We start from the raw sequence: 17919 nt of genomic DNA, 5'->3' as shown, positions 1-17919 counted from the left end.
TAATAGGGGAGCTCCTACTGAGCCTACTGTAGCAGCTCTATATAACATGTATTTTACCCAAGAGCATCCTGCTGATGCCATCTGGCTCAACCCACAGAGTGAAGGCTGCACTGTAAACCCCAACAGGTTCAATGAACTCAAAATATTTGATGAAACTGATTACCTCAAAATCGTAAGCTATGTTAAAGAATATTTTAAGTAATTTCTACTTAAAATGAGACTTTTGTTAGTGCTCAAAATCTCTGAGGAGAGGATAAAATTAAAAAGAATAATGTGAGAAAAAGATGTTTTAAGTAATTACTACATTAGTCAGACAAGCTCTTTAGACTTAAAATCTTTGAGCAAATGAACATTAAGTTTGAACATTAAGAAAATGAACATTAAGAAGTTATTTACACTCATTTATTTTGAGGAAGTTGATGAACTGAAACATAATAATTTCACAAACAAACATTTTAAGTAATCACTACTTAAATTTTTGATAAGTTTAATGAACCTGATCATTTTGAAACTAATGTTAAAAATAACAAAATTGACACTGGAAACGGAGTTGATTTTTTTAAGTTATCACTCCTAATAATGTATTCATGTTATCACCATGACTCATTCAGTTTCTCAGACCTAAACATTGTCAATTCAGCCTCTTATATTTTTAAGTTGACTTAACTGTATTGAAACACATTTTGTTGACTGTATATGTTTACTATTTTTCTCAAAATCAAATATATTTTATTTGTATGATTCAAATAAAAAAACTATTCAAAAGACAATTTTACTGCAGATTCCATTTATTTATGAATTCCATTAGCATTCAGAACAATGTCCCCAGCAATGGGGTTAATACAGAAAAGAAAAGAAATAACAACCACATTTTCAATAAAGGTAATAATACTCAAATAACAAAAAATAGGCCAACATAATAGGCCGATCCAAAAATAATAGGCCAACATAAATAAAAAAGCGAAAACAAAAAACAAAAACAAAATGGTTGCTTGAGTATCACCATGCTGGTAGTAACAACGACATATATTAAGCAGACTGCTTACTCATCAATCATCAGATCATTTTTAAGGCTAAGCAGTCTCGGAGGTAACCGCTTCAGGTCATCCAAACCCATTACAACTTTTTGAATAAAATTGAATGTATATGACAATTTCTTTGGATACTGTAGATGTAGTGCATAAATCAAGCCAAAAAGCAAAATGAATGCCTCTGTCATCTGTGCTATATCACATACCACAATATCTCCCTCAAGAACTATAGAATGTATTGCAGGACCAAACTTCACAAGGGAGACTGTATCATTCGAGACAATGAGAACAGCTACAGTTGTATCCGAGAGGTCTGGCAGGTCAATGTCTTCTGCCTGAAGAACATGACAGTAATTAGTTAATGAGTAGAGCAGTCAATGAAAAACACTACATGTGTATTTAATATTAAATACCAGTGAATGAAAAGTTCAGGTAAAATTCCCAAATATGACATTCTTGGAGAATTACTGTAGTACAGTATGATTTAATAGCTTTTCTGGTGGCTAGGAATATGGTTGTGGTTGTTGTCTTTTGGCAGTATCAGAGAGGATTAAATAGAAAAAGAGATATAGAGAACACAAAGTAAGAAAAAGAAAGAGTAAAAGACTACACACAGTTGAATCAAAAACTTACATTCCAGGTTTTAAAAAAATCCAGCAGCATCTTCACGCAGGAAGATGGGAAGTGCCTGCAGAGCAATTGTGCGTCTGCTGTTAACATCGACGTCTTCCTAGAAGACAGAGGGATTGTGGGTAATGGGAAGACAGAATTGCAGAATAAGCAGAATATTAATCATATGCATATATTAAATAATACTATAGTACAAATTGTCATGAGGTAGGAAATGTTACATACAAGGAGATCATGGGTCCTGAAGATGTTTCTTAGCAATTCAGAAGTTTTGCCAGTGCGGGCCGCTTTCTCAAGGTACATCGTCATTAGCCGTGGCATGTACTTATCAAATGCAGAATAAAATGTACTCTTTAAATTTGTACTTGTTATTCGATGGAATTCTGCACAAATCTGAAAATGCAAAAAGAAAATTGGTCACAATGACATTAAGTTATATATTGCTGCAGCATGGCATCACTGCCCATAGGTCAAATTATGCTAAAATCGTTGCACTTCCTCACAACTGGGTGTGGGTGTTAGACCACTTCCTGAGGGGTGGCTACACTGCTAAATACTATTGGCTGTAGAGCATGTCCGATTTTGATGACGGAAACTGCTACAGGTATCTTTAGTGAGGATAAGTCTGTTTCTTTAAAGCAACATTAAAGCACTTTTATTTGTTTATCCAGCACCTGCTTTGCAAATAACAATGTCCACAGATAGGGTAGAGTATGTTACATGATTTTATGAAAGTATGATGTATTGCGACATCGAAGCAAATAATCAAATTAGTAGTTTCTTACGTCTCATTCCATCGAACTACAGATCTGCTACCCGATCTGGTAAATTTACATAGTGCAGTTATACTTAGTCTTCATCAGTTTTAGTCAACACATTTTAGTCTTTTTTTTTTATAACAAATTATTTCTGATTACCATTTGAGTCAAATAGTGTTTTTACACATCTCAATTTTCCAACAATATTGTGTGTCCACAGGGCTACTCGTCTGTTATAATTACTCATTCTGATTTTTTGTCAGTCAGTATGTTTACATGCACAGGTAAGTCTACAGTTATAGCTCGGCTGGGATTTGACCATAGACAGTAAAAGATTTGACTGGACCACTGTCTTATTCGTAGACCAGTGTTTCTCAAAGTGTGGTCTGGGGATCACTGGTGGTCCGCAAGCTATCCCAAGTAGTCCGCGAGGAGACGTGGTAAAATATAATATAGATGAGTTGTTTGCAATATTGAACTAACTTGTATGTAAAAACAGTTCTGCAACACTGTCTATGTAAGATATGCCAGTTTAAATCATACAGTATGAATCCACACAATAAGCAAAGTGCAAAGACAATAAGCAAGGTGGTTCAGTGAGTAGGCCTATTGTCTAGACTAATTATAGGCTACTGTTGAAGTAGGTCTAATCTTTTTTTTTTTCTTTTAGCTAGGGTTAGTTAAGTGGTCCTGAAACTAAAAAAGTTTGAGAAACACTGTCATAGGCCAAAGTATTAATGTTTTACTCCGCCTCGCTAGATGGCGATATGCGCCCAAACACAACACATTCCCCAAACAGACTCTCCATCTTAGCCAACTTAGCTAACTTTCTAGCGAACTTTCCATATTAGCTTACTTGCTAGCAAACTTTGCATCATCAGTCTAACTAGTTAAATAGTTGGCATTACATGATGAACATTTTCGTATAGACATTCTGGGGGATGTTAATTTGTATGAGAGAAGCTTCAACTTCTGGGTATGTAGCATTGTGGCATAAAGCTTAGGTAGTTAGCTTGCTAACTCTGGCAGAAATCTCCAATGTTCTTGTTCCATGTAGTTTCGTGTTGCAGCCACAGGGTTGCAGCAACAGCACGTAGACTAGCCTACAGGCAGGGCTGTAGTCAAGACCACCTTTGTCGAGTCCAAGACAAGTCCAAGACCAGGACTAGTCGAGACCAAGTCAAGACCGAGTCCAAAGAGGTTCGAGTCCAAGACAAGACCGAGTCCAAAAAGGTTCGAGTCCGAGTCAAGACCGAGTCCAGGATAGGAAAAAAAGTCTTGTGCATAACAGTATCAAGACAATCATTTTGGGTTATTATTATTATTATCTAAAAGCAAAAACAGTGTGAACACACCCAGGATTTGTAAGTGTAGCCATTCCCCTTCTCCAATATTATTATAGGGCTGTCAAACGATTCAAAATATATATTTTGAAATGAATTAATCTCGATTAACCGCAATTAAAAAGTTCCTAAAGACTAAAGCTTCAACATAAATCACAAAATTAATGAGTAACCACAAAGGTAAAAGTAAAACACTTTTATATTATTTAAATGATAATACTGACACAGTAATTGTGTTTTAAAGTATTAATTTCTTAAGAAATACTACACATATGATGCTGTTTAACTCATTTGTAAATGGTGCACTGTTACTTTAAGCCCATTGTGGCCACGTTCTCATAATGATCTTTTTTTTACCAGCTCCATTGAAATATAGCCTATAGCTAGTCCACAAGCTCTAATATTGTTTGTACCACATGTATTGTACAATATTAACAATGATAAGCATGATATTAAGTTGGTATAAACAGTTTTCATTCCTTTGGAAATAGAAGCATGTAATGACATGATGCTAGCTAGACATTTTCTGTTTGCAATTAAAAGTGAATGATGAGCCTGAGCCAGTCACCTAGCTATCTGAATGGAATGTGTTTCAATCGGCATAATATGTGCTTCATGTAAACAAATTATTGAAGACTTCAAGACTCACCAGTTCCATTACACAAAGGCAAAGACAACTCTTCATATTTTTGTCCATTTTTCAAATCACAGTGAGTGCAGCCTACATACATGTTTATAACTGGTCAGTAGTGGAAATCGGATAAATCCGCAATCTCCTCTAACCTCGTCTTTGTTGCCTTCCTTTTATAAGTTTCTTATATTAAAAAGGAGATATCAATTATCATCAACAACGACAAGCCAGCTGGAGCCTGCCAATCGTTTTCTCCCCTTCTCGTGTGCGTTCAGACGCGCTCTTAATTAAATGGAATAGCATACGTTCAAGTTGGATCTTAATGGAGAGGAGCCTAAAAAGTATCATCTTTATGTAACTGTTGCAGTTGGTGCATTTTGACATTGTAAACGTTATCTAACAAGAGTGAAAAGCAGTTTGCAGTAAAGCTACTATTTGGCTAAATGTTGGTTCCTCTTTATCTTCAGCTAACTCCACAGACAGTAAAATAAACTCTCAGGCTTGCGGTTTTAGGTTTTGCGGCTTCCGTTACGTGACATCAGCCCCCCACAAAGGTAAACACTATTGAGTTAATATTTTGTAACGCATTATGTATTTCAAAATGAATCGCGGCGATTAACACGTTAATTTTGATGGCCCTAAAGACACCTGGACTCGGTCGAGACCAAAAGCCATATTTGGCAAGACCAGTGGCCGAGACCGAGACAAGACCAAGTCCAAATACTAGCGAGTCCGAGACAAGTCCGAGACCATAGAAAAACGGTCTCGAGTCCGGACTCGAGTCCAAGACCGGACTCGAGTACTACAGCCCTGCCTACAGGCAAGCTGTTATGTATGAACTCATTCGGAATATTTTGAAAACATAACAGCTAGATATTCTGTCTTCTCATTTTGTAGACGAAAATGAAGAGAGATTTTATCTTAGTCTTAGTCAGTGTTTCAGGACATTACTGCCGTCTCGTCATCGTCTCGTCTTAGTCATGAAAAAAAAGGTCGTTGACGAACATATTTCCTCTCGTCTCGTCTGACGAAATTAACACTAAATCCCAACAGTGTCTCGTTTTTTAAAGGTTGTTATCAGCGATTGTGGGTGACGTCACTTCTGTTGGGTGTTTGAAGCGAGATCCCAAACAAACCAAGCTAGCTCGCCCCTCCCTTACATGCATCATGAAAAAAACGCTGCCCTCCTTCAGTTCAGACTTCGCGTGCAGCCATGCATGAGCGCAAAACCACACAACACCCACTCCCTGTCGGTGATTGGTTGGAACACTATTTATTTTGGTTTTGAGCGGTTGGTAGCACCAATTGTTTTTGTGTACAGATCTGGGAGCCTAGGCTGCCTATAGAGAAGCGTTTTTTTGATGGCCTGCTTATGGGGCAGCTAGCGGATCGTGAGGAAGATTAGATACATGTGATTATTGTTTGGGCCTGCAATCGCTGATACAACCTTTAAGATTTGATACTCGGTTACTCGGTAAAAGTGCATGGGTGAAAAGCCAAATTTTACCTATTGGGGCTCTAAAGCCCTTCAGTGGCAAAAATGCAATTTGGTGAAATTAATCATATGACTGACCCATCAGTGGGGTCAGTCATATGATTGGTGAAAATGTGATAGTTAAGGTAGCCCCCCCCCCCATTAGAGTGCAACTTACGGTTGTCTAACTATACGGTCATATGAATTACCACAGACTTCAAGTGCAGTGAAGAGATGAATAATAATAAGTAGAATACATAAAAACACAGTGAGTGCATTCCCAGCTTTGCTGCTAGGCCCCCAATTAAGCACACCAGATATAATACGTAAATAACTTCAAATTACTTGTGACTCCATTCGAAGAGCAGGCCAATTTTCCAGGACTTCACTCACAGGTTGTGACTGGTTGTCCACAATAATGTGCTTTCTGCGCAGTGCAAAGGTAGTGTTTATAAGCCTATCAATTAAAACTGGATCTGTCTCGGCCCTTGAAATTTCTTCAAGAAGCTGCAATCTGAACTGTTCAGAACTAGTGGCATTTTCTCCTTTGGGGAAGTTTGGCAAGTAATTTAGCTCCGCTCTGCAAGCTTTTTTTTATGTTTGCATGGGATGCTGCTCCATCAGGGTTAGACTGGCTTCTTTTGCCTGAGTTAACTGCTACCTCTAGACACCCAGCTCTACTCAACTTGTGAGGGTAGTTACCCATTTTAAAAAATAAGCTGGTCTGCCAAGCCAACCAACCACAATCACTCCCACGCTGTAAGGGTGCTTGCGCACTAATGCCTCTGCAGCTTTTGCCAATTCATCTTCACCGGCATAGGCATTGAAACTAAAAATGACCTAAGCCATTTTTTCTAAAACATTATGTTTCTGCCCTTTTGTGAGTTTTATGGGTTTGTGTGGCATTATATGCAGTGTTACCTGCCTCCAGTATGTGTTCCACATCATAGGAAAATGTTGGAACTGAGAACTCATTGGGCCGTCTCTGAGTGCGTTCCTGGGTCTGGGTAGTGAATTCTGTGGGAGGGGAGTCATTTGAATTGTCTGGTCTTATTATCCTGACCACGGCCTTTGAGGGCAACTCTGACATCTCTGTCAAGACGCAGAGTTCTCCATCAAAGTCAGGGTCTTCATATTGAAGAGTAAAATGGCCTTCTAAGTTAAACCTCTCTTGCATAAATGATATCAGTTCATCTAATGTGGATGGTCTGGTTGGTAAGATGACCTTGTGAGCTGTGTCTGCATTAATATAGACCCTTAGCAACAAACCAGGGGGTTGTGCCATCTAAAAAAATAAAATTAAAATAAAAAGTAAAATTAATTTGCAATTCTCAATTACCAAAACATGACTATTATTTTATGTGCAAAATGCAGTACCTTTGCTCTTGCGCAGGTGTGCTTAGGCGTGTCTGTCAACGCGAGATAAATCTCCTCGGTGTCAAGAACAATCTTCCTGAAATATTGTACTGTATACAGAAAGAGTATGTGAGTCATTGAAATCATTGACAGTGTGCACAGAGATGTTACTGGCCATAACTCATATGCCCTTAAGTGTTCAACATAATCTGACTTCTGCTGCCTGCAAATGAAGACAACATCACTGTGGATCAAAATAATTGTGTCAATCTTACAAAACTGAGGCAGTCCTGATTCAAAACCAACTGAAACAACATGACCCAGTGCAGAAAGCAGTACCATCAATTATGATCTGTTCTGTGCTATCAACTGTAGGCCTGTCAGTCCTTTCAGTCACAAACTGCTTGGCAACTTCAGGTAATTGAGAAACCAATACAGTGGAAAAGAGTGAAGTATGTTGATATGGTTTGAAAAAGGATGAAGAACTGAGGTGGTAGGCCATCATGTACTGATGTCTCCTTGCAAGTGGAAAGAGAACATTTTTAAAGTTTTGAGCACCATGAACAACCCGCTTAAAAAAGCGATTTTTCCCTCAAATCTCATTGTCCACAGGTTGACAAGTGGTCCGAAACGTCTGATGAGTTCAGGATAGTGTTCAATGTAATGGTGTTTGGCCTTGAGAGTAAACTGTGGAAAGACCTCACTGAGAACCTGCCTGTGATCAGTGATTTTGCTCTGTAAGTAGCAAATAGTTCCTTCTGTGAATGTAGGGGACAGGGACAATTCCACAATGTCTTTCAAATCCATTAACACCTCCCAGGCATAATCACCCTCTGGTACTAGACTTCCAATCAAGAAGGGCAAAAGGGGAATCAAAGCAGCATTTTCATGTGCATTGCCACCGATAGTCTTTTTTGCCATGAAAGTCTTTGGTATCGGTTTTGGTTTGTCAGACTTGTCAGTGCCTTTGTACGGGAATGTGCATATTTTTGTGTTTAAAAAGTCAAGTGTAAAATACTTGAGGCGAATCATCTCCTGCAAGCATAATGGCAACTCCACTGGCACAATGCCCTCAAGGAGGTCATGAAGAATGTCTGGTGGGAAACCTGTGATGGGGTGAAAATGTCTAAGGCTTTGTCGAAAGACACAATCTGCCTTCACCCCACACTCAGGTGTGCCATCACCACACAACACATTTTGGGCATTCAAGTCATGGCTAGTCATGGTTCTCATATTGAAAGTCCCATCTGCCACCTCATGACTCTGAATCAGATTTATTGTGGCCACACACCACCTACATACATGCCCCGCTTTGAAGGACTTGACAAAGCCTGCAAGTGCATGTGCAGCCAGGTTATCAGCAGCAACACAGAGAACAGTGCCTTTAATACATTTCCCAAGAGCCTCTATGAACACACCATCCTCTTCTAATATCCGAATATATTTAATTAGCGGACCAAGTACTCAATCATAGCCATAACTCTCAATGTCAGATACTTTGCCCAGGACTGCAAGCTGTATCACATGTAGAGCTGATCGATATTTGGTTGGTAGATCGGCAAAAACCCAGTAAACTGCACAAAGTTTGTGAATTTTCCTAGAAGTACCTAGTGGGTTGGCGATTTCTAAGTCATCAATGTATAGCAAGACAGGTATTTTAAGGTCCCCTGGCATTAATAGAAAGGTGTTCTCTTGAAAGTAAGACCCATCTCTATGGCTGCTGTAATGATCACAGCTAGAGCTATTTGCTTCTTGAATTTTGTCCAGAACATCAGTGTGTTTAAACAGAGCTTGCATCATATGAAGCACAGGGACATACACAGCTGTATGATCAGGTTGTATGATATACTGTTGAGGCATAACAACGGGGTAGTTATTCTCAAAACAACTTTTTCTCCGCTTGGAAGAAGACAATTCTGCTCCTTTAGCTGAAGCACTGACAAACACATTATTGTCCATGACAACCTTCACTACTTCGTCAAGAGCAGAATCACTTGCATTACTGCTATGTCTTTGCAGTACATCTCCAATTACCTGCCTGAGAAGAGGTCTGAATAAGAAAAAAATCTCTCCGAATTGGTCCACTATTTCCTGTGTGGCCATCTCTGACACATGCAGTATACCTTGCATTTTCAAAAATACAGTGGTTAAATTATTATGCAGCTGATCTTTCAACTGTCTACAATCACACTGACTATCGTCAACATCCAAATCAGATTGGGAAGGGCCCTCATCAACTGGCTCTGCACCATGTTGACCCTGAGAACTCTCATCATTTGCACGGGCTACATCATCAAACTGTACATTAACCTCATGCCAATGTGCTGTGTGCATTGTATGAAGAGTACACATTAGTCCTATAACCACAGCCTTTGTAAGGACATGCTACCATTTCATTGGTTCTCAAATGGCCTCTTAAATGGGCAAATAATGTTCTCTCTGAGAAAGGTTTTTTTAAATTACATAGGCGACATGTAAACACATGTAACAATCTTGCAAAGTTGTTTTAGAAAGGTCTTTATTGGTTACGCACTAGTTAGACCCGGTTATGAACACTGTAATCAACTATAAACATAAACACGACAGTCAGGACGCACAACATTGGTAACTTGCATGGCTAACATTAACATTCAACATAACACATCAACCGAACAGCATCATGGGAGCACAGTCATCAACAGCTAGGCTCAGATCATTACACAGCCCCCGAGACTTAGTCCATGTCCCCTTGACTCAAGTCTTACCCTATGTCAGTCCATGAGCCTGGCTGGGACGCGACGCTGGCGTTGTGGGCGCCCCGCTGTCGCGGCGGTAACTTCCGGTGAAGGCTGCACGGTGATCGGTGTTAGAGCCACAGCTCCATTGTCACCAAGTTCCACAGAGTCAGTGTCAAAGTCTCCACGACCCTCAGCTGAGGCCAGGGGTCGACACGGGGCCAGTCGATCACGGTGGAGAGCCACAACTCTCCGACGCTTAATCAGTCTCACACGATAGACCACATCAGACAGCTTCTCTAAAACATCGCACGGCCCGACCCACTGGCTAGTGAGTTTCGGGGAAATGCCTTTCTTTCTCTCCGGGCAGTACACCCACACTTTATCGCCGGTCTGGAACTCCTGGCCGCGACAGCGCGTATCGTAAGCTCGCTTTTGACGTATTCCAGCTTCACTCATAGCCTGCCGGGCCAACTCGTGTACTCCCTTCCAGCCCTGGCTTACCTCCAATCTCCGCTTTCGGAGGCGAACCGAACACCAAGTCCACCGGCGTGCGTAGCTCTCGCCCGAACATCAGAGCTGCCGGTGTGCATTTCGTTGACTCTTGCACCGCTGTGTGATATGCCCAGAGCACCAGGGGCAAGTGTAAGTCCCAGTCCTTTTGTCGGCGGTCGGCCAATATGGCCAGCTGCACTGCTAGCGTCCGGTTAAACCGTTCCACCAGCCCGTCGCTTTGTGGATGCAGAGGTGTTGTTCTCGTTTTCCGGATGCCCATGCGCTGGCAAACCTCAGCAAACACCTCTGCCTCGAAATTCCGCCCTTGGTCGCTCTTCCGGTGCCCCGAACCGGCAGAACCAGTCTGTCCGCTGTCGTGTGGGCACTCTGATCTGGCACCGCATACGCCTCCGGCCACTTAGTGAAATAGTCCATGGCCACGAGTACGTAGCGATTTCCCCGCTCTGTGACTGGCAGTGGGCCCATGACATCGACGGCTACCCGCTCCATGGGAGCCCCGACTGCGTATTGCTGCAGCGGAGCGTGCGAGCGTCGCGTGGGGCCCTTCTTCGCTGTACAGGCGTCACAGCAGTGAACATGCAGTTCAACGTCCAGCCTGCATCCCGGCCAATAGAAGTGGCCTCTCAGCCGACGAAGAGTCTTTGCAATGCCGAAATGAGCCGCCCCCACTGCCCCATGCACATGTTCCAGTACACAGGCTCGTAATCCAGCAGGAACCAGCAACTGGAAAATGTCAGATTGTCTATCGGGAGCTCGCCAGTGTCTATACAACAGTCCTTGACGTGCTACTATTCCCGGCCACTGTGAATAGATCGCTTTGGTCTCTGGATCGAGTGCTGATACGTCAGTCCATGGCGGTCGCAGACCGGCTTCGATCCATGACCACACTCGGCCGAGCGTGGCGTCTTCCGATTGCGCCTTCCGTATCTCCTCCCTCGACATCACGTCCACCAGCGACTGCGCGTCCATGGCCCCAGCTGCCGCTCTTCAGTGCTGCGTTGTGGTGTTGGGCTGCGGTGCGTTGTCTCCGGTCTCTCGATCACTGTAGCTGGTAGCGGAAGGCGGCGAGACGACCTCGGGGTGCTGCTGGCGAGCGTTGACTCTCTCGCTGGCGTGAAGCTGGCGAGCGGTGGCTCTCTTGATGGCGCGGCGCTGGCGAGCGTTGAGTCTCTCCCTGGCGTGCTGCTGACGAGCGTTGGCTCCCTCACTGGCGTGCTGTTGGCGAGCGTTGACCCTCTTGTTGGCGCAACGCTGGCTAGCATTGAAAACAGCGACTCTCTCTCTCTCTGCCAGCGGTGATGCAGCCTGTAGCCGACGAGCGGGCTCCGGTTGAGCCGCGGCCAGGCTCCTCTCCTCCCTCCGGTGGCAGTGTTGGCACTGGTCTGCTGCACACGGACGCCTGGACAGGGCGTCTGCGTTGCCGTGAAGGCGACCCGCCCGGTGTCGAATCTCCATGAGCGCCTCCAACCAGCGAGCCAGCTGGCCCTCTGGTTCTTTGAAGTTCAGCAGCCAGGTGAGCGATGCGTGGTCCGTTCTCAGCAGGAACCGTTTGCCGTAGAGGTAGGTTCGGAAATGGCGCACTGCCACCACCACAGCCAACAGTTCTCTGCGGGTCACGCAGTAATTCTTCTCCGCTCGGTCCAGTGAACGGCTGAAGTATGCAACCACTTGCTCGCCTGCTTGTGAGAGGACGGCGCCGACGCCCACATCGCTGGCGTCGGTGTCCAGGATAAACAGCAGTCAAGGGTCAGGGAAAGCGAGCACTGGGGCCTCACATAGCGCCCTCCGCAGCCGCCGGAATGCCGCGTCGCACTCCCGTGTCCACTCGAAGAGTTGGCCCTTGTGCGCCAATCGATGCAGCGGGCTGGCGACTGTAGCAAAGTCCCGAATGAAGCGCCGGTAATATGACGCCAGGCCCAGGAAGCTCGGCAGCTCAGCACCGTCGCGTGGAACAGACCAACGTCTCACCATCTCCGCCTTAGCTGGGTCGGTGGCCACTCCGGCAGCCACCACGACATGGCCCAGGAACCCGGTTTGCCTCCGGAACAGGTGGCACTTTTTCGGGTGCAGTTTGAGCCCAGCACCTCGTATGGCGTCGAACACCTTCTCCAGATGTCCTATGGCACCGGTGAAGTCCGTTGTATGACACAGGATGTCGTCCAGGTAAACCACGCAGCATGTTCGTGGAATGCCCGCCAGGACACGCTCCATCAACCGCTCGAAGTTCGCTGGCCCGTTGCATAGGCCGAACGGAAGTACCCGGAACTGCCACAGCCCTTGTCCGATGGTGAACGCTGTCTTCGGCCGAGCTTCCGGGGCTAGCTCAATCTGCCAGTAGCCACTGCGCAAGTCCAGCGAGCTAAACCAGCAGGAGCTGGCAATGCTGTCCAGCGCATCGTCAATGTGGGGGAGCAGGTAGGAGTCTTTCCGGGTTACCTGGTTGAGGCGCCTGTAGGCAACACAGAACCGCCACGAGCCGTCCTTCTTCCGGACGAGTACAGCTGGCGCAGCCCAGGGACTACTGCTTGGCTCTATTACTCCTGCCGCGGCCATCTCCTTTATCTTTTCTTCAGCTGCTTGTCGTTTGGCGAACGGCAAGCGATGAGGTTGAAGTCGGATGGGCCGGGCATTTCCGGTGTCGATATCGTGTTGGACCAGGCTCGTTCGGGTGCAGTCCTCATCTCTTGCGGCAAAGATGTCGGTGTACGCTGCTAGTAGCCTCTGCACCTGGCTACCCTGTGCTTCACTCAGCCCCTCACAGCTACGAGTGCAGAGTTCATTTACGGCTTGCTTTGTCTCTACAGAGGGCCGCGCTCTCTGAGCGGAGAGTGGTGATTGCTCAACCCGCTCTCCTGGCTCCTCTCTAGTGGGTGTGAGCTGAGCAGTGGCGGACTCAGCAAGCGGACCTGGATGAGGCCTGTTGTTTTCGCGGGCTTGAGTTTCGCGGGCTTGTGTGGGGAGGGGCGGAGACTCGGATGGCGAGCACTCTTTGCGAGTTTGCTTTCTGCGGGCTTGTGTGGAGCGAGTTGGCGGGTTCTTCGTCGCGCCAGCTCTCCGCACTTCGTTCTCTGTCTTCCCCGCCATGTGCAACACTACGCTGCTCGTCCCTAAGTGTAGTGTGAACCGGGAAATGTCCACCACAGCCCCCCATTTCTCTAGCACGTCCAGGCCGAGAATGCAATCATCCTGAATGCTAGCCAACCAAAGCTGGCGGCTCGCCGTCTCACCGTGCACACCACTTTTTGTCCATACAGTTCCGCTCGCTCTCCGGTAACTGTGGTGATGCGTGTTTTTGTCTCTTCCCAGCCTCTGGGTCTGGCTACCAGCGTGCCGGGTAAGAGACCAGGGCGCACCAGCGAGATGGTGGAGCCAGTATCGATCAAGGCGCGACACCGAGTCCCGTCTAGCGTACAGTCCACATAGAGTCCTCTTGTTTGGCCGAGCCGGCCCAGCCGTATGCAGTCCATAGCCAGGGAGGTAGTGAAACTTGAAGGTGGCATCCCTCCCGCCGTGCCACCTCCCTCTAGTTTGACTGGGGCGCGCGCGTAAGGGGTGCTGGGGCGGGACAGTACCTCGCAATGTGCCCCAGCTCGCCACACCGGTAGCATCCGTCTCCGCTGGCCGGCCTCTTCCATTCGCGTGGGCGGCGTTGTGGTGGCTGTGCTGTGGTCTGTCGCGTCGTCTCCAACTCCCCCCCCGTCTTCCTCCATCGATGTCTGGCGTACGCAATGCCTCGACTCCGTTGTGTGGAAGATGTTTTCCACCCGTTCGGCCTCCACCAGCGCCACGGCCAGCGAGCTGGGGGCGCTCAGGCGAAGGTGTTCTCTCAGCCGCTCCGGGTGGATGCCTCGCACAAACGCTTCCAGTGCCATCTCTTCATGTAGACTCTGGCTGTACGTTGGGTAGCCCCGCCGGGCATACAGCTGCAGGTCAGCCGCGAACTTGCCCAGTCTCTCGCCCTTGTGGTGCCGTCTGGAAGCGAGTTGTTCGCGAGCATCGCTGGTGAAGATCCTCTGGCCGAATCGTCGTTGCAGAGCGGCCTCGATTGCAGTCCAGGTTGCTTGCTCTGCCGGAGGCAGGTCTTCTAATACTTGTAGCGCTTCCCCCTCCAGAGCCAACGCCACCTGTACGCCCGTTCTCTCCGCCGACCAGCCATTCAGCTCGGCTGCCAGCCGGACCTGCACCATCATCGCCGGGGTATCGGTCGCAGCTTTCTCCTCCCGTCCAGTAGGGGTCGGCATCCCACTTCTGACACCAATGTTGCAATCTTGCAAAGTTGTTTTAGAAAGGTCTTGGTTATTGGTTACGCACCAAAACACACTAGTTAGACCCGGTTATGAACACTGTAATCAACTATAAACATAAACACGACAGTCAGGACGCACAACATTGGTAACTTGCATGGCTAACATTAACATTCAACATAACACATCAACCGAACAGCATCATGGGAGCACAGTCATCAACAGCTAGGCTCAGATCATTACACACATAATTAACTCCTTCACGCTCCTGATATGCAACCTCCTGCTCTGTCTTTCTATGAAATCGTGAAAGATGATTTTTTTGCATTGATAGACTGAAATGAGCAAATGCATGAGTGGTGTATGCATGGTAATTGGCTGACTCTTGAAAACTGACTGTGATGTAACCGATAATGGCAAAGTAACTGAGCCTGTGTCTCGGAAGAGGCGTCACGCAGGCGCGCCTGCAGGTGTACGTCCGTACGCACTGTGCGTACCATCAGGCTAGGCTACTCAACGAGAGAAAATGTCCCTTGTATGTGTGTGTGTAATGTGTATTCACACCAAATTGGCCCACCATACCTTCCCAACTATGCACAGTATCCCATTAGCTGCATGCCATCAGGCTATTTACATTTTTCTATTACGTGACTTAGTTAACACGTTATCAAAATTAACGCGCACACATTTTGTTTGAGCAGGAGAAAGAATATGCACGCAGGCACGCAATAGGCTACTTGTTTTCTTTTACTCGGCTATCTACATATGGTTATCAGCACACAATGTTGAGCTAATTCACTAACGCAATACTAATGCATATCACAAGTTGAAACAACGAAAACAGAAAGTATGGAGGCAGCAAAGCTAGAGGAGTTATTCCAGATGGGCAAGAACAAGGTGGGCAATTGGTGTGCTTGCCAGAACGTTAGACTGCATTACAGCTGTTTAAAGCCAGACGTCACGGTACGCTAGAACAAAACAAGGTAACTTTCGCCTGTATTGTTGTTGTATTATTGCATGTGGATGTTGTTATGCTATGTAGGCTACTTTTTTGCTGACCAGTGCACGGGGCTAAAACCGGGAAACGGACAAATATTGTCCACGCTTGATTTTTTTTTTTTTTTTTTTTGGGGGGGGGGTGATGGGTGTGCGTACCATAGCATTAATTCCTGCAGGCGCCCCTGCGTCACATAATCTGCATAGCCAATCCATTTTGAAAATGCCACATAAACTAAGTCTAAAGTGTCATCCCTTATGTGAAATAAAAACATCACTCAACCCTAGCCTTGTATATCCCTGTGGAGAGATGCAAAGGGGTACGATTAGGCTACCTGACAGTTGAAATGGCTGAATAGTTAAATAGTTGAGTAGTTTAAATAGTTAAATTATTTAATAGTGAATTATTGTAGTGAGGACATTTAGTTTGAAACAGTTGTGGGCAGAGGAAATAGTAGTCTTAAGAGAGCCAGATTGTATGCTTAAAGCCTGAGACAGAGTATATAGTTTAAAAGTTGAATGTAGATAGTGTAATGGATGTTGATAGACAGAAAGTTGAATGGATGTTGATAGGCAGATTGTTTAATGGATGTTGATGGATAGTTTAATGGGTGGATGAGTGAATGGTTTGAAGAGGATGAATGGATAGAAAGTTGGATGGAATGTGCCTTATATCCTTGTAGAATGGAGACACAGAGAGAGTTGGCCTAGTTAAGCAGAAAGCAGTTGATACATGTGCAATCAGTTTAACTGACCCTTTGATGGGTCCTAGTAGTGAGCAGCTGGAAGTTGATACAGGTGCAAATCAAGTTAATTAGCCCATTATGATGTCATAGTCCCCATACAAAGTCTATGGGGAAAAATAAGCTTGTTTTTTAATAATATCTCAAAAAGTATAAAGTTTTACAAAAGTCTCCTTTTCAAGACCTACGTTACAACGTTTGAACAAAGTTTCTACGTTAAACGGTTGAAGCTGAATTAGACTCAGAAATTTGGTGGGAAGAAGAAGAAGAAGAAGAAGAAGAAGACTTCGGATAACAGAACAGTGCATTTTCATGCACTGTAATAAAAGTTCTCAAACTATTAGAGTTTTATGAAGTGGTGGCAGAAACATCTAAAATGACCACCATTCTAACTTTCACTCACCTGATGAGAACTTTGTGAACTCTGTGAACATTTAAACGAGTGAATAAAAAATATAAATAATTATACCAGAAAGTTCCAGAAATATGACTTGAATAGAAGTTAGTTAGTTATTAACAATTAATTGATAAACTTTTAGAATACTTTGAGCACTGATGCAGTCAGCATAGGCGTTTTACATTGTTTGCAGGTAGACCTACATTTCTTTCCGTTTTCAATGGCAAACGCGAAACAGCGGCAAAACAACCACCAGTGGACAAAAAGAGTATTACATGTGTACTGTTAAGACTTAATGAATGGGGGAAATTACGGAGGTTATAGTTTGACGATGTCGTACTCCCGTGCGGGCCGGATGCTATATACCACAGATATGTTTTGGAGGGCCACCCAAAATGAGGTGGCGGGCCGTATTCGGCCCGTGGGCCGTAGTTTGGGGACCACTGTCCAAGAAAATGGCGGCTTGGCGGGCTTGCTTAACAAAAACAATAGGCTACATGATTGGTCAACAACACAACACTTGCTCAGTCGTATTGGCTACTCGCCAACGTGGCAGGTAGATTGACAGTTTCACCCGCCAATCACAAAAGTTACCCGCATTTGGCGTATGGGCGGGTGCCAATTTCATGCCCTGGTTATTAGGTTATTTGCCATGTTGATATGAACCTAACCAATGAACTGGCACATCATTATGACGTCAGACGTAAATTCAAACCACTCCTGAAAGGAATGAGTTTGGGGGTCAGTTCTACTCAACACCTTTCAACAATAAAAACAAAAACAATGCTTGAACATTCTATTTGGGTTCCAATCATATGGAATGTTAAAAAGGAAGTCTTGTGGGGCCAACTATGATGCTGATAATAGAACTCTCTTGAAAGGGTCCATAGAGTTAATCTTGTCAAAATAATCAATAACTGGGAAACCAATTGAGTGAACTTAAAACTTTTGTGGTGCCTGAACAATATGGCAGCTTTGAGTACAGCTCTGCAATTGAATTAAGTTTATAGCACTGTTGGGGAATACAGTGTGTGAAGTGGGAACAGTGGAAAAGGGAACACTTCCCCGAAACTGTTATCTAGTGCA

General features: G+C 44.9%; 2 protein-coding genes across 7 annotated transcripts; both read right to left on the bottom strand.

The window, feature by feature from the left end:
• Nucleotides 1-770: 770 nt before the first annotated feature.
• On the bottom strand, nucleotides 771-7510 carry LOC121711464. 5 transcript variants are annotated; one of them, XM_042095099.1, is made up of 6 exons: nucleotides 7245-7510; nucleotides 7093-7152; nucleotides 6789-6884; nucleotides 1887-2054; nucleotides 1665-1757; nucleotides 771-1366 (listed from the first exon to the last, which is right to left on the bottom strand). In XM_042095099.1, the coding sequence occupies exons 1-6, from the start codon at nucleotides 7368-7370 to the stop codon at nucleotides 1043-1045; spliced, it is 867 nt and encodes a 288-aa protein (XP_041951033.1). In that variant the 5' UTR covers nucleotides 7371-7510; the 3' UTR covers nucleotides 771-1042. The 5 variants fall into 5 exon arrangements, 2 of the variants coding, with proteins under 2 accessions (XP_041951033.1, XP_041951032.1); XR_006032337.1 differs by lacking the exon at nucleotides 7093-7152 and having other exon boundaries at nucleotides 1665-1761; XM_042095098.1 differs by having other exon boundaries at nucleotides 6793-7152.
• Nucleotides 7511-7547: 37 nt separating this feature from the next.
• On the bottom strand, nucleotides 7548-9706 carry LOC121711457. 2 transcript variants are annotated; one of them, XM_042095087.1, is made up of 2 exons: nucleotides 8784-9706; nucleotides 7548-8495 (listed from the first exon to the last, which is right to left on the bottom strand). In XM_042095087.1, exons 1-2 carry the CDS (start codon nucleotides 9573-9575, stop codon nucleotides 7725-7727), a joined length of 1563 nt encoding a protein of 520 aa, XP_041951021.1. In that variant the 5' UTR covers nucleotides 9576-9706; the 3' UTR covers nucleotides 7548-7724. The 2 variants fall into 2 exon arrangements, with proteins under 2 accessions (XP_041951021.1, XP_041951022.1); XM_042095088.1 differs by having other exon boundaries at nucleotides 7548-8500; nucleotides 8789-9706.
• Between the last annotated feature and the right edge of the window lie 8213 nt (nucleotides 9707-17919).

This window comes from Alosa sapidissima, chromosome 6, assembly GCF_018492685.1.
Source record: "Alosa sapidissima isolate fAloSap1 chromosome 6, fAloSap1.pri, whole genome shotgun sequence".
Classification (NCBI taxonomy): Eukaryota; Metazoa; Chordata; class Actinopteri; order Clupeiformes; family Clupeidae; genus Alosa; species Alosa sapidissima.
Note: the sequence above shows the minus strand (reverse complement) of the source record. Positions and strands in the feature narration are given on the sequence as shown.